At 37.8% G+C, this 21,177-nt stretch overlaps 1 protein-coding gene across 3 annotated transcripts in view; it reads left to right on the top strand.

The window, feature by feature from the left end:
* Positions 1 to 21,177, top strand: part of LRIG2 (leucine rich repeats and immunoglobulin like domains 2) — a 67,117-nt gene that overhangs the window by 28,480 nt on the left and 17,460 nt on the right. For 2 of the 3 annotated variants that reach the window (XM_082458231.1, XM_082458229.1), the window contains 10 exons: positions 7,848 to 7,913; positions 9,373 to 9,447; positions 9,609 to 9,743; positions 10,284 to 10,427; positions 10,551 to 10,694; positions 11,569 to 11,712; positions 11,915 to 12,058; positions 14,856 to 14,936; positions 15,655 to 15,726; positions 15,865 to 15,933. In XM_082458231.1, the coding sequence (XP_082314357.1) occupies positions 9,377 to 9,447; positions 9,609 to 9,743; positions 10,284 to 10,427; positions 10,551 to 10,694; positions 11,569 to 11,712; positions 11,915 to 12,058; positions 14,856 to 14,936; positions 15,655 to 15,726; positions 15,865 to 15,933 (1,004 nt within the window). In that variant the 5' untranslated portion in view covers positions 7,848 to 7,913; positions 9,373 to 9,376. The remainder of the gene's footprint in view (positions 1 to 7,847; positions 7,914 to 9,372; positions 9,448 to 9,608; positions 9,744 to 10,283; positions 10,428 to 10,550; positions 10,695 to 11,568; positions 11,713 to 11,914; positions 12,059 to 14,855; positions 14,937 to 15,654; positions 15,727 to 15,864; positions 15,934 to 21,177) is intronic. The other variant, XM_082458230.1, reaches the window with a different exon arrangement.

Below are 21,177 nucleotides of genomic sequence, written 5' to 3'. Positions count from 1 at the left end.
GCGTAATTTACTTAAAAAAAAAATACTCAGGATTATCATTTTACTCATTTATAGTACTGTGATTTATTTATTTATTTATTATATATTTATTTTTAGCTACATTGGGTCTTCATTGCTGCGCATGGGCTTTTCTCTAGTTGCGGCAGTGGGCTTATCATTGAGGTGGCTTCTCTTGTTGCGGAGCATGGGCTCTAGGTGCGCGGGCTCAGTAGTTGTGGCTCGGAGGCTCTAGAGCGCAGGCTCAGTAGTTGTGGTGCACAGGCTTAGTTGCTCTGCATCAGGTGGGATCTTCCCAGACCAGGGCTCGAACCCGTGTCCTCTGCATTGGCAGGCGGATTCTTTTTTTTTTTTTTTCTTTAGTGGGGAAGGAGGAGAGAAGGGAGGAGAGGGGAAGGGAAGGGAGAAGAGGAGGGAAGGAGGGAGGAAAAAAAAGTGTCTCCAGCAGGTGGATTCTTAACCACTGTGCCACCAGGGATGTCCCGGTACTGTGATTTAACAGGCTGATTATCTTAAGTACTCTTGGAGTATACTAAAGACAGGGATCCCAAAACAACTCAAAATTCTGTCTGCTTTTAGGTTTACTTTTCCTTTATCACTAACAGCTTTATACCAAAAGCTATCTCAAAACAGCAGATTCTCAAAAACAAAAAAGATTGATGATGACTCAAAAGTGTACATATATGACTGGGCAGAAGAAAACTTCAGCATCTCCATTGCTACAGGACTTCTTTGCAATTAGCTTGCAGAACTTGATTCTCCTCAAACTGTTGTGATTGCTCTGCATATCCCATAAATTATTTACACCCTGATGGTACAAAATGGCTACATTAATGGCACCTCTGGCTCCACATGGTATCAAGAACTTTAATAATTCATCTTTTATTACAGTTACGTCCCTGTAGATTAGCATGAGTGGGAACTGAGTATAACACTGAGCTAAGTAAGGCCTTCTCTGAGACCTTTACTCTCCAAACATCGTATCCATAAATATTCAGATGTTAGTGCTGTTAAAAAATAAAGATTATTGACTGTTAAAAAGCTAGACTCTTTAGGTTATGTTTGTCAAGCATTAGATTACTTCACGTATTTAAGTGCATTTTAAGGATATTTCAAGGGGAAAATCTTTGAAAGACATTCTCCATCTCAGGACTTGAACTTAAGAAACAAAAACAAACAGATAAACTAGCATTAGTTTATGTGAACTAAATGAAATTAATGACTGGCCACTGGCAAGAATAGAGACTTTCATTTTGAAAATTATTCAAATTCTTAATCTAAGAGTTTTACATCTGATATTTGAAGTCTTCAAATTTATCTTCTCAGTCTTTTTGGACTACCTTAAAAAAATAAATTGGAAATTTCTTATGGAGAGCTAAAGTGTGTCTGTGTACCTTCATATACCCATGTCATATTAAATGCCAGAGTGAAATTTAGATATAAAAGAAAGTTAATTTACGCATTTTTCAGTGAAGGATAGTAGTTGAGTTGATGTTGAATTTATGTTTACTATTTTGAAGTGACTCCACAGAGTACTACAAATGTTGCTTTCAAAAAAGACAAAAAAGTTACTAAAGTTGACAGTGGTTGTAACCTTAGCACTTAGCACAGTGTCTGGCACATGGTTCAGTAAATGCTTATTGCATGAATACCTGGTGATCAGATCAATCCATATAATTCTAGTTACACATCTGGTATTTTGAGAAAACAACTATACGATTTATACTAGTTGCTTTCTATGATAGTACCACTTTGGGAGTGTATTTCAGTTCACTGTTAGTGTTTTTTTTTTTTCACTGTTAGTGTTTTTTAATCTGTTCAATGTGGATTTGTTGCAGAAAAGTCCAGAGAGCCTCATTATATGCAGTTCTGACCTATGAGGCATATATTCTTTTTTCTTTTTAAATTAATTAATTAATTAATTAATTTTTGGCTGCGTTGGGTCTGTGTTGCTGCGCGTGGGCTTTCTCTAGTTGTGGCAACTGGGGGCTACTCTTCATTGCGGTGCGCAGGCTTCTCATTGCGGTGGCTTCTCTTGTTGTGGAGCACAGGATCCAGGTGCGTGGGCTTCAGTAGTTGTGGCACACGGGCTCAGTAGTTGTGGCTCACGGGCTCTAGAGCACAGGCTCAGCAGTTGTGGCACACGGGCTTAGCTGCTCTGCGGCATGTGGGATCCTCCTGGACCAGGGCTTGAACCCGTGTCCCCTGCATTGGCAGGCGGATTCTTAACCACTGCGCCACCAGGGAAGCCCTGAGGCATATATTCTTAAGACAGCATTAGTCTGTAGAGAGGCTCCAAATTATTTCAGGTATCTTTTGGATTCCATCAAAAAGCATTAGAAAAGGAGAAGTAACTACTGACACTGCAGAAATACAAACGATCATGAGAGATTACTACAGGCAACTCTATGCCAATAAAATGGAGAACCTGGGAGAAATGGACAGATTCTTAGAAATGCACAACCTGCCGAGACTGAACCAGGAAAAAATAGAAAATATGAACAGACCAATCACAAGCACTGAAATTGAAACTGTGATTAAAAATCTTCCAACAAACAAAAGCCCAGGACCAGATGGCTTCACAGGCGAATTCTGTCAAACATTTAGAGAAGAGCTAACACCTATCCTTCTCAAACTCTTCCAAAATATTGCAGAGGGAGGAACACGCCCAAACTCATTCTATGAGGCTACCATCACCCTGATGCCAAAACCAGACAAAGGTGTCACAAAGAAAGAAAACTACAGGCCCATATCACTGATGAACATAGATGCAAAAATCCTCAACAAAATACTAGCAAACAGAATCCAACAGCACGTTAAAAGGATCATACACCATGATCAAGTGGGGTTTATCCCAGGAATGCAAGGATTCTTCAATATACGCAAATCAATCAACGTGATACACCATATTAACAAATTGAAGGAGAAAAACCATATGATCATCTCAATAGATGCGGAGAAAGCTTTCGACAAAATTCAACACCCATTTATGATAAAAGCCCTACAGAAAGTAGGCATAGAGGGAACTTTCCTCAACATAATAAAGGCCGTATATGACAAACCCACAGCCAACATTGTCCTCAATGGTGAAAAACTGAAACCATTTCCACTAAGATCAGGAACAAGACAAGGTTGCCCACTCTCACCACTATTATTCAACATAGTTTTGGAAGTGTTAGCCACAGCAATTAGAGAAGAAAAAGAAATAAAAGGAATCCAAATCGGAAAAGAAGAAGTAAAGCTGTCACTGTTTGCAGATGACATGATACTATACATAGAGAATCCTAAAGATGCTACCAGAAAACTCTAGAGCTAATCAATGAATTTGGTAAAGTAGCAGGACACAAAATTAATGCACAGAAATCTCTGGCATTCCTGTACACTAATGATGAAAAATCTGAAAGTGAAATTAAGAAAACACTCCCGTTTACCATTGCAATAAAAAGAATAAAATATCTAGGAATAAACCTACCTAAGGAGACAAAAGACCTGTATGCAGAAAATTATAAGACTCTGATGAAAGAAATTAAAGATGATACAAATAGATGGAGAGATATACCATGTTCTTGGATTGGAAGAATCAACATTGTGAAAATGACTCTACTACCCAAAGCAATCTACAGATTCAATGCAATCCCTATCAAACTACCACTGGCATTTTTCACAGAACTAGAACAAAAAATTTCACAATTTGTATGGAAACACAAAAGACCCCGAATAGCCAAAGCAATCTTGAGAATGAAAAATGGAGCTGGGGGAATCAGGCTCCCTGACTTCAGACTATATTACAAAGCTACAGTAATCAAGACAGTTTGGTACTGGCACAAAAACAGAAATATAGATCAGTGGAACAGGATAGAAAGCCCAGACATAAACCCACACACATATGGTCACCTTATCTTTGATAAAGGAGGCAAGCATATACTGTGGAGAAAAGACAGCCTCTTTAATAAGTGGTGCTGGGAAAATTGGACAGATACATTTAAAAGTATGAAATTAGAACACTCCCTGACACCATACACAAAAATAAACTCAAAATGGATTAAAGACCTAAGTGTAAGGCCAGACACTTTCAAACTCTTAGAGGAAAACGTAGGCAGAACACTCTATGACATAAATCACAGCAAGATCCTTTTTGACCCAGCTCCTAGAGAAATGGAAATAAAAACACAAATAAACAAATGGGACCTAATGAAACTTAAAACCTTTTGCACAGCAAAGGAAACCATAAACAAGACGAAAAGACAACCCTCAGAATGGGAGAAAATATTTGCAAATGAAGCAACTGACAAAAGATTAATCTCCAAGATTTACAAGCAGCTCATGCAGCTCAATAACAAAAAAACGAAAAAACGAACAACCCAATCCAAAAATGGGCAGAAGACCTAAATAGACATTTCTCCAAAGAAGATATACAGATTGCCAACAGACACATGAAAGAATGCTCAACATCATTAATCATTAGAGAAATGCAAATCAAAACTACAATGAGATATCATCTCACACTGGTCAGAATGGCCATCATCAAAAAATCTAGAAACAATAAATGCTGGAGAGGGTGTGGAGAAAAGGGAACCCTCTTGCACTGTTGGTGGGAATGTAAATTCATACAGCCACTATGGAGAACAGTAGGGAGGTTCCTTAAAAAACTACAAATAGGACTACCATACGACCCAGCAATCCCACTACTGGGCATATACCCTGAGAAAACCATAATTCAAAAAGAGTCATGTATCAAAATGTTCATTGCAGCTCTATTTACAATAGCCAGGACATGGAAGCAACCTAAGTGTCCATCATCGGATGAATGGATAAAGAAGATGTGTCACATATGTACAATGGAATATTACTCAGCCATAAAAAGAAATGAAATGGAGGTATTTGTAGTGAGGTGGATGGAGTTAGAGTCTGTCACACAGAGTGAAGTAAGTCAGAAAGAGAAAAACAAATACAGTATGCTAACACATATATATGGAATCTAAGGGAAAATAAAGGTCATGAAGAACCTAGTGGCAAGACGGGAATAAAGACACAGACCTACTAGAGAATGGACTTGAGGATATGGGGAGGGGGAGGGGTAAGATGTGACAGGGTGAGAGAGTGGCATAGACATATATCCACTACCAAATGTAAAATAGATAGCTAGTGGGAAGCAGCCGCATAGCGCAGGGAGATCAGCTCGGTGCTTTGTGACCACCTAGAGGGGTGGGATAGGGAGGGTGGGAGGGAGGGAAATGCAAGAGGGAAGAGATATGGGAACATATGTATATGTATAACTGATTCACTTTGTTATAAAGCAGAAACTAATACACTATTGTAAAGCAATTGTACTCCAATAAAGATGTTTAAAAAAAAAAAAAGCATTAGAGGTTTTTCAAACACACAGAGAAAATTATTCTTTTACCCAGCAGAGACAGTGGACAGTTTTCACTGATACTGAATATTATAGTGGTTTATACTCTGTATAAATTGAGTTTAATCTGATTGCTTTAGATTTCTTTAATAATGGTTTTCTTTAAAACTGATTATCTGGTCGTCATTGACATCCATGAGAGAAATATAGGGGATAGTACAATCAAAAGTTATACTGTCGGGCCTCCCTGGTGGCGCAGTGGTTGAGAATCTGCCTGCCAATGCAGGGGACACGGGTTCGAGCCCTGGTCTGGGAAGATCCCACATGCCGCAGAGCAACTGGGCCCGTGAGCCACAACTACTGAGCCTGCGCGTCTGGAGCCTGTGCTCCACAACAAGAGAGGCCGCGATAGTGAGAGGCCCGGGCACCGTGATGAAGAGTGGCTCCCGCTCACCGCAACTAGAGAAAGCCCTCGCACAGAAACGGAGACCCAACACAGTCAAAAAATAAAATAAATTAATTAATTAATTAAAAAAAAAAGTTATACTGTCAAGGAGATTAGGGTTTGGAAAGGCATTAGAGGCACTGATTAAAATGAAAGCCCTTAATATGTAAAAGGAAAATTTCAGAAAGCATGAGATGTAGAAGTAAATGATGCTGTGGTAGCCTACTATGCAGATGATATTAGCTGTTTGCCAGACCAGCCACCTTGGAGTAGAATATGGAGTATCTAACTTAAATTAGAGCAGTCGCACTTCTCCTTAAGTTGAAACACCACAGTAAATAAACATCTTTTCACTCGTGTGAAATTCTGTGTTTGTTGTTCGGTAGCAAGTGTGAATTGGATGACAGTGTCTGCATATAAGATTTTTATGTGGAGTGAATTCATGTTTTTCTCTCTTAACATTTCCCAACACACCCCTCCATTCATGAGTGTCCTTGAGCTGATACCTGGTGCCACATATCTTAGAATAAAGGTTTTAGAACTGTGTGAAAAAGTGACAGTTTGATCTAGCCTTAGTTATATTATGGTGTAAATTAAGCTCTTAAATGAAAGTGGCTAGGTTTTACAGATGGACAGACACGAAACTAGCTGAGAACAAATTGTTGTGCTGTGATAGAGACATCGTTCAAAACTGCATGCATCTGTCAACTGCCCGTGGTGGTACAGTGAGATAAAGTGATCTGTAATGTTTCTCTAGTGTATCCCTATTGCTAGCCATATTGTGATGTGTAATACATCTCTTGGGCAGACAGCTTGTGTGGGCTAGATTCCACCTCAGTCTTGAAAATAGGCCAGAAAGCAGCAAGGTGAATTTTTAAGCCTATTTAAATATTTAGACTCATGACTAATTTCAGTGAAATCTCTGCTATATCTAATAAACTACTCACTAGAAGTGAGATGGAATTTCAAGTTTTTGACTTCCTCACTTATTAGCTGTGTGACCTTGGATTGACAAATTCAAGGTCACACAGCAAATTGAAATTCAAATTCAAAATCTCTGTCTGTTTCTGTGTCTGGAAAGTGAGGATTGTAAAAGTATTTGCCTCATAAATTTGTTGTGTGGATTTAGGCAGATTATATGTATAAAGTGCAAAGAAGAGTGCCTGGCACTTAATAAATGTTAGCTGCTGCCGCCACCACCACCATCATCATCATTAACGTAACTTGGAGTGAGATGAATTTCCCTTCCCTGAAGCTAGATTGCTCTTTTTGCTTTTAAGGAAGACTACATCTCTGTCAAGGATGTGGTCAACCCCAATTCTAATACAGAAGCTCACTGTCTTGACTTGTGAAATCTAATCCATCTTCAAGTTTATCTACAGCTAAAGTGTAATATATATTATAATATATATTATGTAAAGTATATATTACTTTAAAAGTATATATTACTTTATATTATGTTACTTTAAAAGTATATATTTCTTTCAAAAGTATGTAAAGCATACTGCATTATAATAAAGTATAACATAATCACTAGAAGGGATAAAGAAACTATAATATCACTGTGGAATGATCTACACGATGTGTTGTTAAGTGAAAAAACCAAGGGGCAAAATAATGTGTAAATTATTCTACCATTTGTGTAAAACTTTTCTGGTACATGCATAAAGTATCTGACAGGCTGTAAAAGAAATGGTATATTTTCACTTGTTGCTGTTGGGGAGGGAAATTGGATGGCTGGAGACAAGGGTGGGAGACTTTTTACTGTATATCCTTTTATACTTTTTGATTATTGAACCATGTGAATGTATTTCCTAGTTAGTAAAAACAAAAACAAAAAACCCTCATAAAAAGGAGAAAGTAAAAGAGCTATTTTGAAATCTACATAAATTTTTATTCATCCTTTATAAACATTTCTTTTTATCTGTACTACTCAAATTCACATTTGATAGGGCTTTTAGATTCCTATTTTCGTTTCGTTTTTTTTTTTTCCTTTCCTTTAAGTGTGCTTTCCAGGGCTAAACTAAGAATGATCTCTTATCCTCCATTTAGGGATTTGAGTCATAATCGGTTGTCTAACTGGAACATCAGCTTGGAATCTCAAACATTACAAGAGGTGTAAGTTATTTTTATTTATTTAAACTTACATTAAATTCTTTGAGGTGATTTGATGAATTATGAATTTCAGGATGTTCAATGCAAAAATGTCAAAAAATTGAAGGAAAGAAAACTTTAGATTAAAACATGTTTAAAAGCCTAAACTTGTCTTTGGCTTTGTTAGTATCACAAACTCTCTGGGTATTATGCCATTGCATTGGTGATTTCAAGTTGTAAACTGCATAGAAATACTTTTCTACTTCCTTGGGGCCTAAGGTAAGATTTTCCCTCTTCAGAGTGAATATATTTTATTTTTTTTTGCCAGAGTTTCAGCCAGTGAAACTCTGTATGGTGTAAATTTTTTTTTTTTTTAATGTTTTGACTTGTCTAAGGTGGAAGCATCATGTCTGAAGTAGGTTTATATGAAATACAATATTTTTGGTATCACCTGGAATATGATAGTTAATATAGTTCAGTTTTCCTCTTCATTGAAGTTTTTCCTTTAGTACTGAGATGTGTTATTGTGTAGTTTCTGGAGAGAAGTTTCTAAAATATTATTAATATGAGTTATTGCATTGTGGTATTCCCAGAGGCACAACTGTTGAGGCCTATTTACCTCTATACTAAACACCATCAGAATCCTCAGATGAATTTTTCTTTTGAATTTCTTTCTGACAAGGGGTACTTTGTGCTCTCATTGTCTCTGCATTCTCTCCTTCCCTGCCTCAAATTGGCTGCCCCTAGTCTGCTGTGGACTGAATGAACAATTGACAAGCTTATTAGCTGAAAGAGCAGGTCCTGAGGAAAGGAAAATGCTCAGTGGGAAGTACATGAGCTTTATTATTTATTACATGGACTTTGTAACTTCAGTTGGTTACTTGGAGGCCTTTTACTTCTGGCTTCTTTTCTGTATTCTAGATTGTTGAGGTTGTTCAGTGATTGAAAAACAGGTTGGTGAGATGTGATTGCATTAGATTTGCTACTAAAACAATTGAAATAATCTGTTAGGTCTGTGGTCTCAAGCAACTTTCCCTAACTTTGAGTAACAAAAAAATATGTGTGTGTGCGTGTGTATTTCAAAAATTTACTTAATTAACTTATATATAAATTTATTTAATTTATTATAAATAAATATATATAGAGAGATATGAATTATTCTTTCTTTGTTTAAGAAGGACTTAAATTAGCTGTCATAAAAGTAACTATTCAAAGAACCTTGCTGGGATTAAAAATATTTAATGTGCAAAATATTTCCTAACCTTTCTAATATTGGTATCAAATCATAGATCTATACCATGAAAACATTTTTTTATTAAAATCTCTGATTTCTCAGTAGAAAATATTTAGTCTAACTCATTCTGGGTCATAGGCTTTTTTCAAATTTGGCATTTATCCTAAAGAATATGTACTAGCCAGAAACTAGAACTCGAGGTAGCATTTCCCTCACTAAATTTTTATATCTATTTTTCCCCCTACTCAGGAAAATGAATTATAATGAGCTAACTGAAATCCCATATTTTGGAGAACGAACCACTAATATTACTCTTCTCTCTTTGTAAGTAAATAAGATTTCTGGTCTTTTACTTAAATTATGCATAGTACACAGTTTTTTTGTTTTTGTTTTAGGTACCCTTGTTGTTGATCCTAATTATTTAACATTTTTGTGGTTAAGGGTGGATCACTGGCAATAGCTTCAATATAATCTTTGTTTTGTAGAGTCCATAATATAATCCCAGAAATAAACGCAGAAGCGTTCCAGTTTTACCCTGCTCTCGAGAGTTTAGATCTCAGCTCAAATATAATATCAGAAGTCAAGACATCTTCATTTCCTCGAATGCAGCTTAAATACCTGTAAGTAAAAGAGAGTTTAAACTAGATTTAATTTGAAGGGCATGTTTATTATTCATTGATATTTATCTTCCCAGATATGTCTTATTTATTGTGATTTTGATATGCTTATGTGAAACAAACCTAGGTTAGATTTTTTTTTTTTTCTGCCCTTAAAGAGTACACTATTTTCAGAAAATATTAAGTATCCAGGGTAATTTTTGAGATTTAATTCTGGATTGTGTTTTGCTAACAGTTATGTAAAAGGTAAATGGGAGTAGTTTGTTAAACTGTGCTTAACCTGTGTAATGGTGGTGATAATTAGCGTGAGTGCTAGTGTTTTACAGTTTACAAAGCATATTCACGCATACTGTTTCAACCCAAATGAAGTAGGTATTATCCTTATTTTGTACTTGAAGAAACAAAGCAGTTAAATGATTTGTAAAGTTGCATACGGTTGCTAAGTGGTAGAGCTGGGGCTCAGTCATAGACTTGAGGCAGCTTTACAGTGGTAGAATGTTTAGTTTCACTGAATTTTTTTTGTTGTTATCTTGTTCATTTTAGGAATTTGAGCAATAATAGGATAACCATCTTGGAGGCTGGTTGCTTCGATAATTTGTCAAGTTCCTTATTAGTGGTAAAGTTAAACAGGAACAGAATTAGCATGATTCCACCCAAGATCTTCAAGCTACCTCACCTCCAATTCTTGTGAGTAACTAAATAGATGGATTATAAGAAGATTGTTTTTTCTTATAGTGTCTGTTTCATTTTATTATTATTAGGGCAAATAAGCAAACCAGTTTTCTGACTGTAAAACTATTTTTGTTAAAGGGAACTTAAAAGAAACAGGATTAAAATTGTGGAAGGTCTCACATTCCAAGGTCTAGACTCCTTAAGATCTTTGAAAATGCAGCGGAATGGAATTAGCAAACTCAAGGATGGAGCGTTTTTTGGCTTGGATAACATGGAAGAACTGTAAGTACTATGAACTAGAATAGGAGATTGTTAGGAAGGGAGTCTGGGGCTTTTTCAGTGCCGAACAGCTAGGATAGTAGCTTTAATTATAACAAAGTACTTTAGCTCTTCCTCCCTTCTCTTATGTGAAATAAATTAAGATTTAAGCTTTGTTATCTAACTGGTATTTTTGTCATCATTCTTCCAAACATTTCATCTGAAAAGTTTATATTCCCTTAATGTTTGGCTGATGAAAATTATCAGGATTTATCCAGAACAGGTATACTATATCTCTTGGTGAGTTGATTTTATAGATATGATATTTTTAGACAGTCTTACAGGCTTCTTGCACTAAATCTTAAGAAACATGTACATATTTATGAATAGAATTTGTCTGCTCACTTGGGTTGAGCAAGGGTATATGCCTCTCTGTGCAAGACTTAATGAAGATTTTTGGAGTCTTCTCATTGCATGCCTTGTTGGTTTTTTTTTTTTTTAAAGATTTAATTTTATTTATTTTTGGCTGCATTAGGTCTTTGTTGCTGCACGCGGGCTTTCTCTAGTTGTGGCGAGCGGGGGCTACTCTTCGTTGTGGTGTGCAGGCTTCTCATTACGGTGGCTTCTCTTGTTGTGGAGCACGGGCTCTAGGCATGTGGTCTTCAGTATAGTTGTGGTGCACGGGCTCAGTAGCTGTGGCTCACAGACTCTAGGGCACAGGCTCAGTAGTTGTGGTGCACGGGCGTAGTTGCTCTGCGGCATGTGGGATCTTCCTGGACCAGGGCTCGAACCCATGTCCCCTGCATTGGCAGGTGGATTCTTAACCACTGTGCCACCAGGGAAGTCCTGCATGCCTTGTTTTGAAACATATTTCCTCCTTCCTTCTCTAATTCTGCAGAGAACTGGAGCATAATAACCTTACAGAAGTGAACAAGGGGTGGTTGTATGGCTTGCGAATGTTACAACAGCTCTACGTGAGCCAGAATGCTGTTGAAAGAATCAGCCCTGATGCATGGGAGTTCTGCCAAAGACTGTCTGAACTGTAAGTGTGGGATGGCATTTCAGTGGAAGCTGTGAGACTAGAGCAGAAAGAATATGTCATTCCCATGGCCAGTAATGAGATCTAATATCCCTCTTTATTAGAAGTTTGAAAGCTCTAAATTTATCACATAAATAGAATAAGAATATGAAAGTTGAACTAGAAGAGAGTGAATTTTTTTACCTTCCATGTTTCCTGTTTTTAGTGATTTGTCCTATAACCAGTTGACCCGCCTGGATGAATCTGCCTTTGTGGGTCTGAGCTTACTGGAGAGATTGAACTTAGGGGACAACAGAGTCACTCACATTGCTGATGGTGTTTTTAGGTTTCTTTCCAATCTTCAGACACTGTAAGTATATCTGTCCTTTTTGGGGATTTTTTTATTTTATTTTATTTTATTTTTAAACTCTATACTTTTATTTATTTATTATTTATTTATTTATTTAGCTATGGCTGTGTTGGGTCTTCGTTTCTGTGCGAGGGCTTTCTCTAGTTGTGGCAAGCGGGGGCCACTCCTCATCGCGGTGCGCGGGCCTCTCACCATCGCGGTCTCTCTTGTTGCGGAGCACAGGCTCCAGATGCGCAGGCTCAGTAATTGTGGCTCACGGGCCCAGCTGCTCCGCGGCACGTGGGATCTTCCCAGACCAGGGCTCGAACCCGTGTCCCCTGCATTGGCAGGCGGATTCTCAACCACTGCGCCACCAGGGAAGCCCCGGGATTTTTTTTTTTTTTTACTAATTTTTTTAAAGCACTAAAGCAAAACAGCTAATCAGTGTACATATTATGTATGTTAATATTTTGCAGTTCTTCTCTCCTATGCCTTGGGACAAGACAGTCTTGCTTATCTCTATCCCTATATGTAAATTTTATGTATCTCTAGCCATTTCAGTTTGTACTTTAATTCTGAGTTACCTAAACAACAAAGCATCTCTTATTGTGCCAGTTACTGTGGAATAAAACACAGTTGCTAGTGTCAGGAATGCACATTTTCTTACTCCTCTGACCTTGAACTGCCAGTAGTGTACCAGATCTACCACTTCTCATTCAAAAGGATGCAGGACGTATAGTGGGAACAGCTCTGGCAGGAGACCTCTTCACTGTTACCAATTTGCTGCATGACTTTGGACAGAAAAAACTAACATTTATTAATGATCTGATACGTGCCAGGTTCATTCAGAGTACTGGGATATTATTGCTCTTTTCCATATTGGGAGACTGAGGTTCAGAGAGATTAAATGATTTGTTTAAAGTCATATACCTTGTAAATGTTTGGGCCAGGATTAGAACCCAGGTCTTTTTCCAGGTCTTTTTCATACTAAAGCTCATGTGCTTTTTTTAAAAAAATAAATTTATGTATTTATTTATTATTTATGTATTTTTGGCTGCGTTGGGTCTTCGTTGCTGCATGCGGGCTTTCTCTAGTTGCGGTGAGCGGGGGGCTACTCTTTGTTGTGGTGCACGGGCTCCTCATTGCGGTGACTTCTCTTGTTGCAGAGCATGGGCTCTAGGCGTGTGGGCTTCAGTAGTTGTGGCACGTGGGCTCAGTAGTTGTGGTGCACGGGCTTAGTTGCTCTACAGCATGTGGGATCTTCCCGGGCCAGGGCTCGAACCTGTGTCCCCTGCATTGGCAGGCGGATGCTTAACCACTGCACCACCAGGGAAGTCCCTCATGTGCTTTTCATTTTACTGTCAGACGAACAAAATCACTTAGCGTTTCCTGGGTTTTTTTTTTTTTTTTTTTATGTCCAGTGAAGGATGGATATAGGATTAGGTGGTTGCAAAAGGCAGTTTCAACTCTAAACTTCTGTTGTTCTGTAAGTTGAATGTTTTACCCTGATCATGGAATATAATTGAATGAAGAGGTATTTTAATGAAATATAGTAATCTCAAACATAGAGCAGAATAAGAGAAAAAGAGTAATTAATAGAATTTGTAGATTCTTAAGTTTCCTGAATAGGGGACTTTTTGGTCATTAGGTTTAGTTGATAAATGGTCTCAGAAAAGAGGCAGGTTCCCAACTTTGGGACCTAACCATAAGTGACAAAGAAAGCATGATAATTTTGTGAAGGTGTCTATGCGTGCACAAGTGTGTGTTTGATGTTTTTTTTCTTTTTTTTTAACTTAATGAAGTAGTCCTCCTTTAGATTTGACCTTGAAAAAGTAAAAGTGATTTCCTTTTTTTTAAAAAATTTTTCTCTTTTCTACGTTATCAGAGGTTAAATTAGATCAGTGCAAACTCAGGAATTTATATTAGATGCAGCTGTAGTCTTTTGGCAGTGCATGGGATGGCAGACAGGTTCTTTTATGACGCCACTGATTATTACTTTTAGTATTAAAGTTTAGGAAACTAATTGCAGACGTAAATGATTATCTAATGCTACAAAGATAGTTAAATGGGAAGAGTGATCTCCTATCTCCTTACTGTTATTCACATAACTTTACATATGTCTTATAAAGCAAAAAACTTTGTGCTTTATTGTGAGATGACTTAAGGAAGCAAAAGTGATTAAATACCTTTAACTGGTATTTCTTCCATGATGACATGGTGTGGTGCAATTGCATTTCGTCTGAGAATGGAACAGTGGATTTTAAAAGATCCATACTTTTCCTTTTAAAGAAAACAGAGTGATCACTCTAGCACATGGGTATATCATTCTTACTTCCCAGGGGGCATGTTTAATTGCTGCTGAGCTGTGAAGCTCTGTATTGACATTACTTTTTGTCAGCCATTTTAGATTTAAGGGCTCAGGGGAAGGCTTGGATCACCCCAAAATCCCATTAGTCTGAAATCAGATTTGTAAGCCATACCCCCTGCATCTTGAAATCCTCCTGCTCTTTGTAGGGCCTTGACTATAATTTTTAATATGCTAACACAATTACGGGCTATTAGCTAGGAAGATTAATACTCTTAACAGGTTGCTTAATTTATTTATCAAGGTCAGCTTAATTCTTAGCTTACGAGAATTAGTCCTTACATGCTTATCTCAGGTATTCTTTAAAAAGAAGAGTTGAGTGTTTATCATAAATAGCTTAACCTTTACTCTAAGGATCAAAATTAAAATTAGCATTGTTATGTCAGGATGATGCCTAATGGTGTAATGGTCATGTTGACTAACATAACCTGTCTATCCCTGACATTCTCTTAGAAACTTAAGAAACAATGAAATTTCATGGGCCATAGAAGATGCTAGTGAAGCCTTTGCTGGACTCACAAGTCTCACTAAATTGTATGTACTTATGATATTTATGTATGTCTATGAAGGTATATTTTAAAGAACCAATTGTAAATGTGATTGGATTGTGTCTATTTTCTGTGGCTAGAAAGTCTGAGCCTTTCTGGTTCACCCACTAAAGGAAGAAGCTTTGTTGTTTATTAAGGTTTTTGTTTTTTAGTTTGTTTTTCATTTTGTTTTTTTGTGGTGGGGCACTTTCTGAAAGAACATTCCTAATGTTACTTAAAGAGAAGTTATTTATGGAACTAGAATTTTGATTTAAGTAAAAGAAATGCACTGAAACCAGAATTGAACCATGATCTGTTTAATCATGTGAGATTTATGGGTAATTTAGCAAGAGAGGATTCTCTCAAGTAAGAGTTTAGGTCTTCTCCCATAAGAATGTCTCCCAGGCTTCACACGTGTCTGAGTTTCTTTGACCGGATGATCTTTTGCTGAGAAGGGAGAAACTGGGAATGTAATCCAGTTTATTATATGAAAACTACAGGTGTATCTGTGGTCAGGATGGTTGTTTACAGATACCTCACTGAGCGCTGACATCTTAATAGACACATTTATTCTATGCTTCACACTGGTTAATAATAAAGGTTCACGACTTTCTTAAAAATGCATGTTAAGCTTATTTTCACTGTTATAGGTAAATGTTTATTTTAATGAATTTAATTTTGTTTAGTGTGGAGAGCTTTATTAGAAAGGTCTGTTTGTATTTCAGAATCTTACAAGGAAATCAGATTAAGTCAATTACAAAGAAGGCATTCATTGGTCTTGAATCCCTTGAGCATCTGTAAGTATTTTTCAGCCACTTTGCTCAGTATATAAATAATCTTTGTTCTTAGCAGAGGTTTTCATGACCATTTAAAGTGTTTATATAACTTAATTGTAGAAACGGTGACTGGTAATGTTTCATTTCTCTTCATTTCAGAGATTTGAACAACAATGCTATAATGTCTATCCAAGAAAATGCTTTTTCCCAGACTCGCTTGAAAGAACTGTACGTAACTTAAGTCTTTTTTTGTCACTAATTAGATCATTATCCACGCTTGTGCTTAAAGTGTGATGAATGTGACCCAGATGTTTCCCAAAGCACACAATTCAGGCAGGAAAAAAGAAAGTGTTAACATTCAGTTATTTTAGTGGCTGGATGTAATTTAAAAATAACTCAACATTGAAAAGTCCAGAGTGTGTGGCTCCAGGACCTTCTGGTTTTTTCCTGTGTTGCTGATGCATATAGTTAAAGAGACCTTAGCAGCGCTGCTTATGCTTTATGTTTACCCTACTGTTCCTTTTTTATTCCCCTCTTCCTTTTTGGACTATTGGAGACATGTGTTCTCTTGGGGTGAGTTAACAATTAAGGTATTATGTAATGTTTGGAGGTGATCTAGCACTTTCAGTATAATGGTCACAGAGGATGTCTCTAATCTGTTCAAACTACTAAAATGTTCCCAAACTGTTGAATAGTTATGATAGAAAAATACATATCATTTTAACGTTTTTTCATTCATGATTTTTAAAAAATTGTTCTTATTTCCCAGGGGGGATTTCCCAGGGGTGGGGAGGTTAGTTGGGTGTTGCTCTTAATTTTAAACTCTGGTGATTCAGATATTGAGCCACTGGTAAGAATCAACGGGCTATATCAACTTATGTTGCCTTGCCTGAAGGCTACTCAAAGGGAGGTCTGTGGACCAGAGCTGATTCATGACGAGAAGGATAGAAGTTCAGAACAAGCTTTTTAGAAACTTACAGAACAATTTGACCTTACTGTGACACTTCTGTTGAATTTTATAAAAGTATTGATCTGTAACAGATTGGGAATTTAAAAAACTGGTCCTTCTCCACATATAGTTTGAGATACACTGGAAGTATGTGAGTTCAAATTGCCTAGGTTTAGATTCTTGCCCCATTCTTTACAACTGTGTGTTTAGCCTAAGACTCAGTTTCCCCTCTCAGTATGGGAAGAGCACTGACCTCAGGCTTGTGTGAGGATAAAATGAGATAATTTGTTTATGGAAGAAATGTTTATTGTCATCTGCTATGTAAGGTACTGTTCTAAATGCTAAAAACGCAGTAGTGAACAAGACAAAGTCTCTGTCCTCGTAGCATATTACAATAAATTCTATAAGGAAGATAAATAATAAACCAGTAGGTATATAATATCTCATCAGATAATAAATGTTCTGAAGAAAAAGCTGGGTCAAAGGTGTACAGAGTGACAGGGATTGCTATTTTGAAGTAGTGAGGGAAGGCTTTTCTGAAGATAACAGCCTTTGAGCCAGGCCCTTAGTGAGATGAAGTGGCAAACCATTTTATACTGGGCGAAGGGCATTCCAGGCACAGGGAAGAGCAAGTGAAAAGGTCCTGAGGAAGGAGCTTGCTTTTTGTGCTTGAAGAACAGCAGAGACACTGGTGCGGCTGGAAGACAAGAGCAAGGGGAAGAATGGTAGGAGATGAGGTCAGAGACATAAGCAGGCCTGATCATGTAGGGCCTAACAGGCCATGAGGAGTTAGGACTTTTTTCTCCCTAAATGCACTAGAAAGCTTTTGAGGGTTTTGAGAAGATGCTCCACACAGAGCCTGGCATATAGTAAAAGGTGAATAACTAAGATAATAACAAAAGTTAAAACGTTATGGAGATCATCTTTTGTTATTTTCTGCCAGATTTTTTTTTTTTTAAATAAATGTATTTATTTATTTTTGGCTGCATTGGGTCTTCATTGCTGCACACAGGCTTTTCTCTAGTTGCGTCGAGCGGGGGCTACTCTTCGTTGCGGTGCGCGGGCTTCTCATTGCGGTGGCTTCTCTTGTTGTGGAGCACGGGCTCTAGGCACGCGGGCTTCAGTAGTTGTGGCACGCGGGCTCAGTAGTTGTGGCTCGCGGGCTCTAGAGTGCAGGCTCAGTAGTCGTGGCGCACAGGCTTAGTTGCTCCGCGGCGTGTGGAATCTTCCCGGACCGGGGCTCGAACCCTTGTCCCCTGCATTGGCAGGCGGATTCTTAACCACTGTGCCACCAGGGAAGTCATCTGTCAGATTTTTAAAGTGCCTTGCTTATTTTTTTTTTTTTTTTTTTTGGTCTCTTGAGATATTTTGAGTTATTTCTCCTAAGGCTTACTTTAACTTGAAAAGGTACAACTTACTGCATATCAGTATTACCTTTTTTTGGTTGTGATAATCTGAGGGCCAGCAAGAAAGTTTTAACTCTTGTTAAGAGAAATCAATTTAAAATATAATTTTTATAGTGGGTGAAAGCAAATATCGTAGTTTCATTCTTCAGAGAGTCATTTGGTGATTTTTTGAGTTGGTTTGAACAAGCTGCTAATTCAGGAACTGTAATGCAGCTTATTTACTGAGAAGTTTTAGTTGCTCTTGGTTACTTTAAATTTAAGTCATATTTATAATACGGAATGTCACATCAACATTTATTAAAGTATCTCTTAATACTCTTGGTATCCTTCGCAGTGCTTTGCATAAATATTGGGGGGAGGTGGGAGAGTCAAATATGAATTAAAAATTGTTTTGCATTAAAATTGTGTAATCATGGTAGAAAATTAGATAGTTAAACCAAGAAGGAGAGAAAGACCCCAAATCCCCAGTACTCAAAAGACAACCACTGTTGATATTTGATATATATCTATCCATATACTTGCGGAGAGAATGCAGGATATACTCCATTAGGTACAGCAGAGTTCATTAGCATGTGAAGGGTGGAAAGATGCAAAAGAAACAGAAGTGAAGGGAACTAAGTGAATCTTGTGGTATCTGTGGCCAGACACTATGCTAAATGCTTTATTTAAAAAAATTTTTGAGGTAGGTGTTCTTAATCCCATTTTCCAGGAATAGAAACTGAGATTTTGGAGGCATTCAGTATCTTGCCTAAGGTAAGTAGTGGAATTAGGATGTAAGTACATGTCTCATGAGGCAACTTATATTATACCTGAGAAAGCATAAGTTAGGGCTTCCCTGGTGGTGCAGTGGTTGAGAATCCGCCTGCCAATGCATGGGTTCGAGCCCTGGTCCGGGAAGAGCCCACATGCCGCGGAGCAACTAAGCCCGTGCCACAGCTACTGAAGCCCGCATGCCTAGAGCCCGTACTCTGCAAGAAGAGAAGCCACCACAATGAGAAGCCCGCGCACCACAACGAAGAGTAGCCCCCGCTCGCCGCAACTAGAGAAAACCCACGTGCGGCAACAAAGACCCAACGCAGCCAAAAATAAATAAATTAAATAAATAAATTAAAAAAAGAAAGCATAAGTTAGACCATATCATTCCTCTGTTCTTAACCTTCCGGTGTCTTCCCAGCACACATAGGAAAAAAACAACTCAGGTTCTTTCCTTAGTTTATAAAGCGCTTGCATGGCCTGGTCCTTCTTGCCCATCTGTGTGACCTCATTCCCGTCACTGTGCCCTCGCTTTCTGTGCTCTGGCTTCAGTGGCCTCCTTGCTTTTCCTGGAGCACACTAAGCATCTGCCTCAAGGTCTTTGTGCATAGTTTCCTCGTCTGTGACACTCTTACCTCAGATCTTCATGTGATTTGCTCTCTCGATTCTTTCAGGTCTTTGCCCAAATGCCATCTCTTCAAAGAATCTTCCGCTGACTGCTTTATCTAAACTGGTAGCTGCTGTCTCTATGTCTCTGCCCAGCTTTGTTTTTCTTGATAGGACTTAACTTTCTGACACTATACTTTGCATTTCTTTGTTTATTGCTTGGCTCTAAATACATAAGCTTTGTGAGAGCTGTAGTGCGACAGCCTAGAACAGTGCCTGGCATATAGTAGACTCAAATATTTCTCGGTGAATGAATGCATATAACATAAGAATTCTGAAATGCAAAAGGTAACTTTTGGCCTGCTTAATTAAAATTGCCCTTGATAAAGTATGGCTTTTGGGGTACCCTTAAAGACTGTTTGAAACTTCTTTGGAATCAGATCTTAGGTATTTTTATACCAAACTTTAAAATGACTTGAGGATTTTGGTGATGCACGCAAAGCAGGTTATAATGTTGTCAGAATCACTTGCTTCCCTACTTCCAAGTGGATGAGACATTTAAGGGTCATTAAAATAAAACACTGACTTTTCACGTATATTTTATAGGCCTATTATAACCACAAACCATTTTTCAGTGGTTCTTAGTTTAGGTTGCAGTACACATTGCCACAGGGCTGAAATGTTTTTAGTCTTGATGAAATAATTTGAAAATAATTATATCCTCTCCACAACAAAGATGTCTCTATGTCCCAATATATATAGTAAGCTCTTCCCCAAATTTCTCTGGGAAAAATTTTAAATGTCGAAAGTTTAAAGGACAGTACAATGAACATCCATATGCCATTTACCTGGATTCATCAATTGTTAACTCTTTTCTAAATTTGTTACCTGTTGCTCTCCCTCCCTCCTTCCTTCTTTCCCTTTCTCTCTCCTTCTGTCTCTCTCCCTCTTTCCACACACACTCATATACATATATACATACACTTATTATTTTGCTTAACCAGTCGAAAGTAAGCTACAGACATCATGACACTTCACTTCTAAAATATCTCAGCATGTATTTCCTATGCAGGGTTATTTTCTTATATAACCACAGCACTATTATCACACCCCAATGAAATTAACATTGATAAAATAATATTATCTAATATCCAGTCCATACTCAGATTTCCCTAATGTCCAAAAATGTTCTTTGTGTATATATATTTTCTTAATGAAGGATCACGCTTTACATTTGGTTGTAATGACTCTTTAGTCTCCTTTAATCTAAATTAAATCCCTTACCCTTATTCCCCCCACCCCTTTTATTAGTGTCTTTCATGACACTGTCATATTTGAGGAAACAAGGCTGACAGTCTAAATTTGTTTTTTCATGATTAGATCCAGGTTAAACATTTTTTTGGCAAGAAAAATGCTTAGGTGTGTAGTAAGCTTTTTTTTTTTTCTCTTAATTTATTTATTTTTGGCTGTGTTGGGTCTTTGTTGCTGCGCGTGGGCTTTCTCTAGTTGCAGGGAGCAGGGGCTACTCTTCGTTGCGGTGCGCAAGCTTCTCATTGCAGTGGCTTCTCTTGTTGCGGAGCACAGGCTCTAGGTGTGTGGGCTTCAGTAGTTGTGGCACATGGGCTTAGTTGCTCTGCGGCATGTGGGATCTTCCCAGACCAGGGCTCGAACCCGTGTACCCTGCATTGGCTGGCGGATTCTTAACCACTGCACCACCAGGGACGTCCCGTGTAGTAAGCTTTTAATGCTGGAGAAACT

Source organism: Balaenoptera physalus, assembly GCF_965194825.1.
Source record: "Balaenoptera physalus genome assembly, chromosome: 1".
NCBI lineage: Eukaryota > Metazoa > Chordata > Mammalia > Artiodactyla > Balaenopteridae > Balaenoptera > Balaenoptera physalus.
This window is presented reverse-complemented; position numbering and strand designations above follow the sequence as displayed.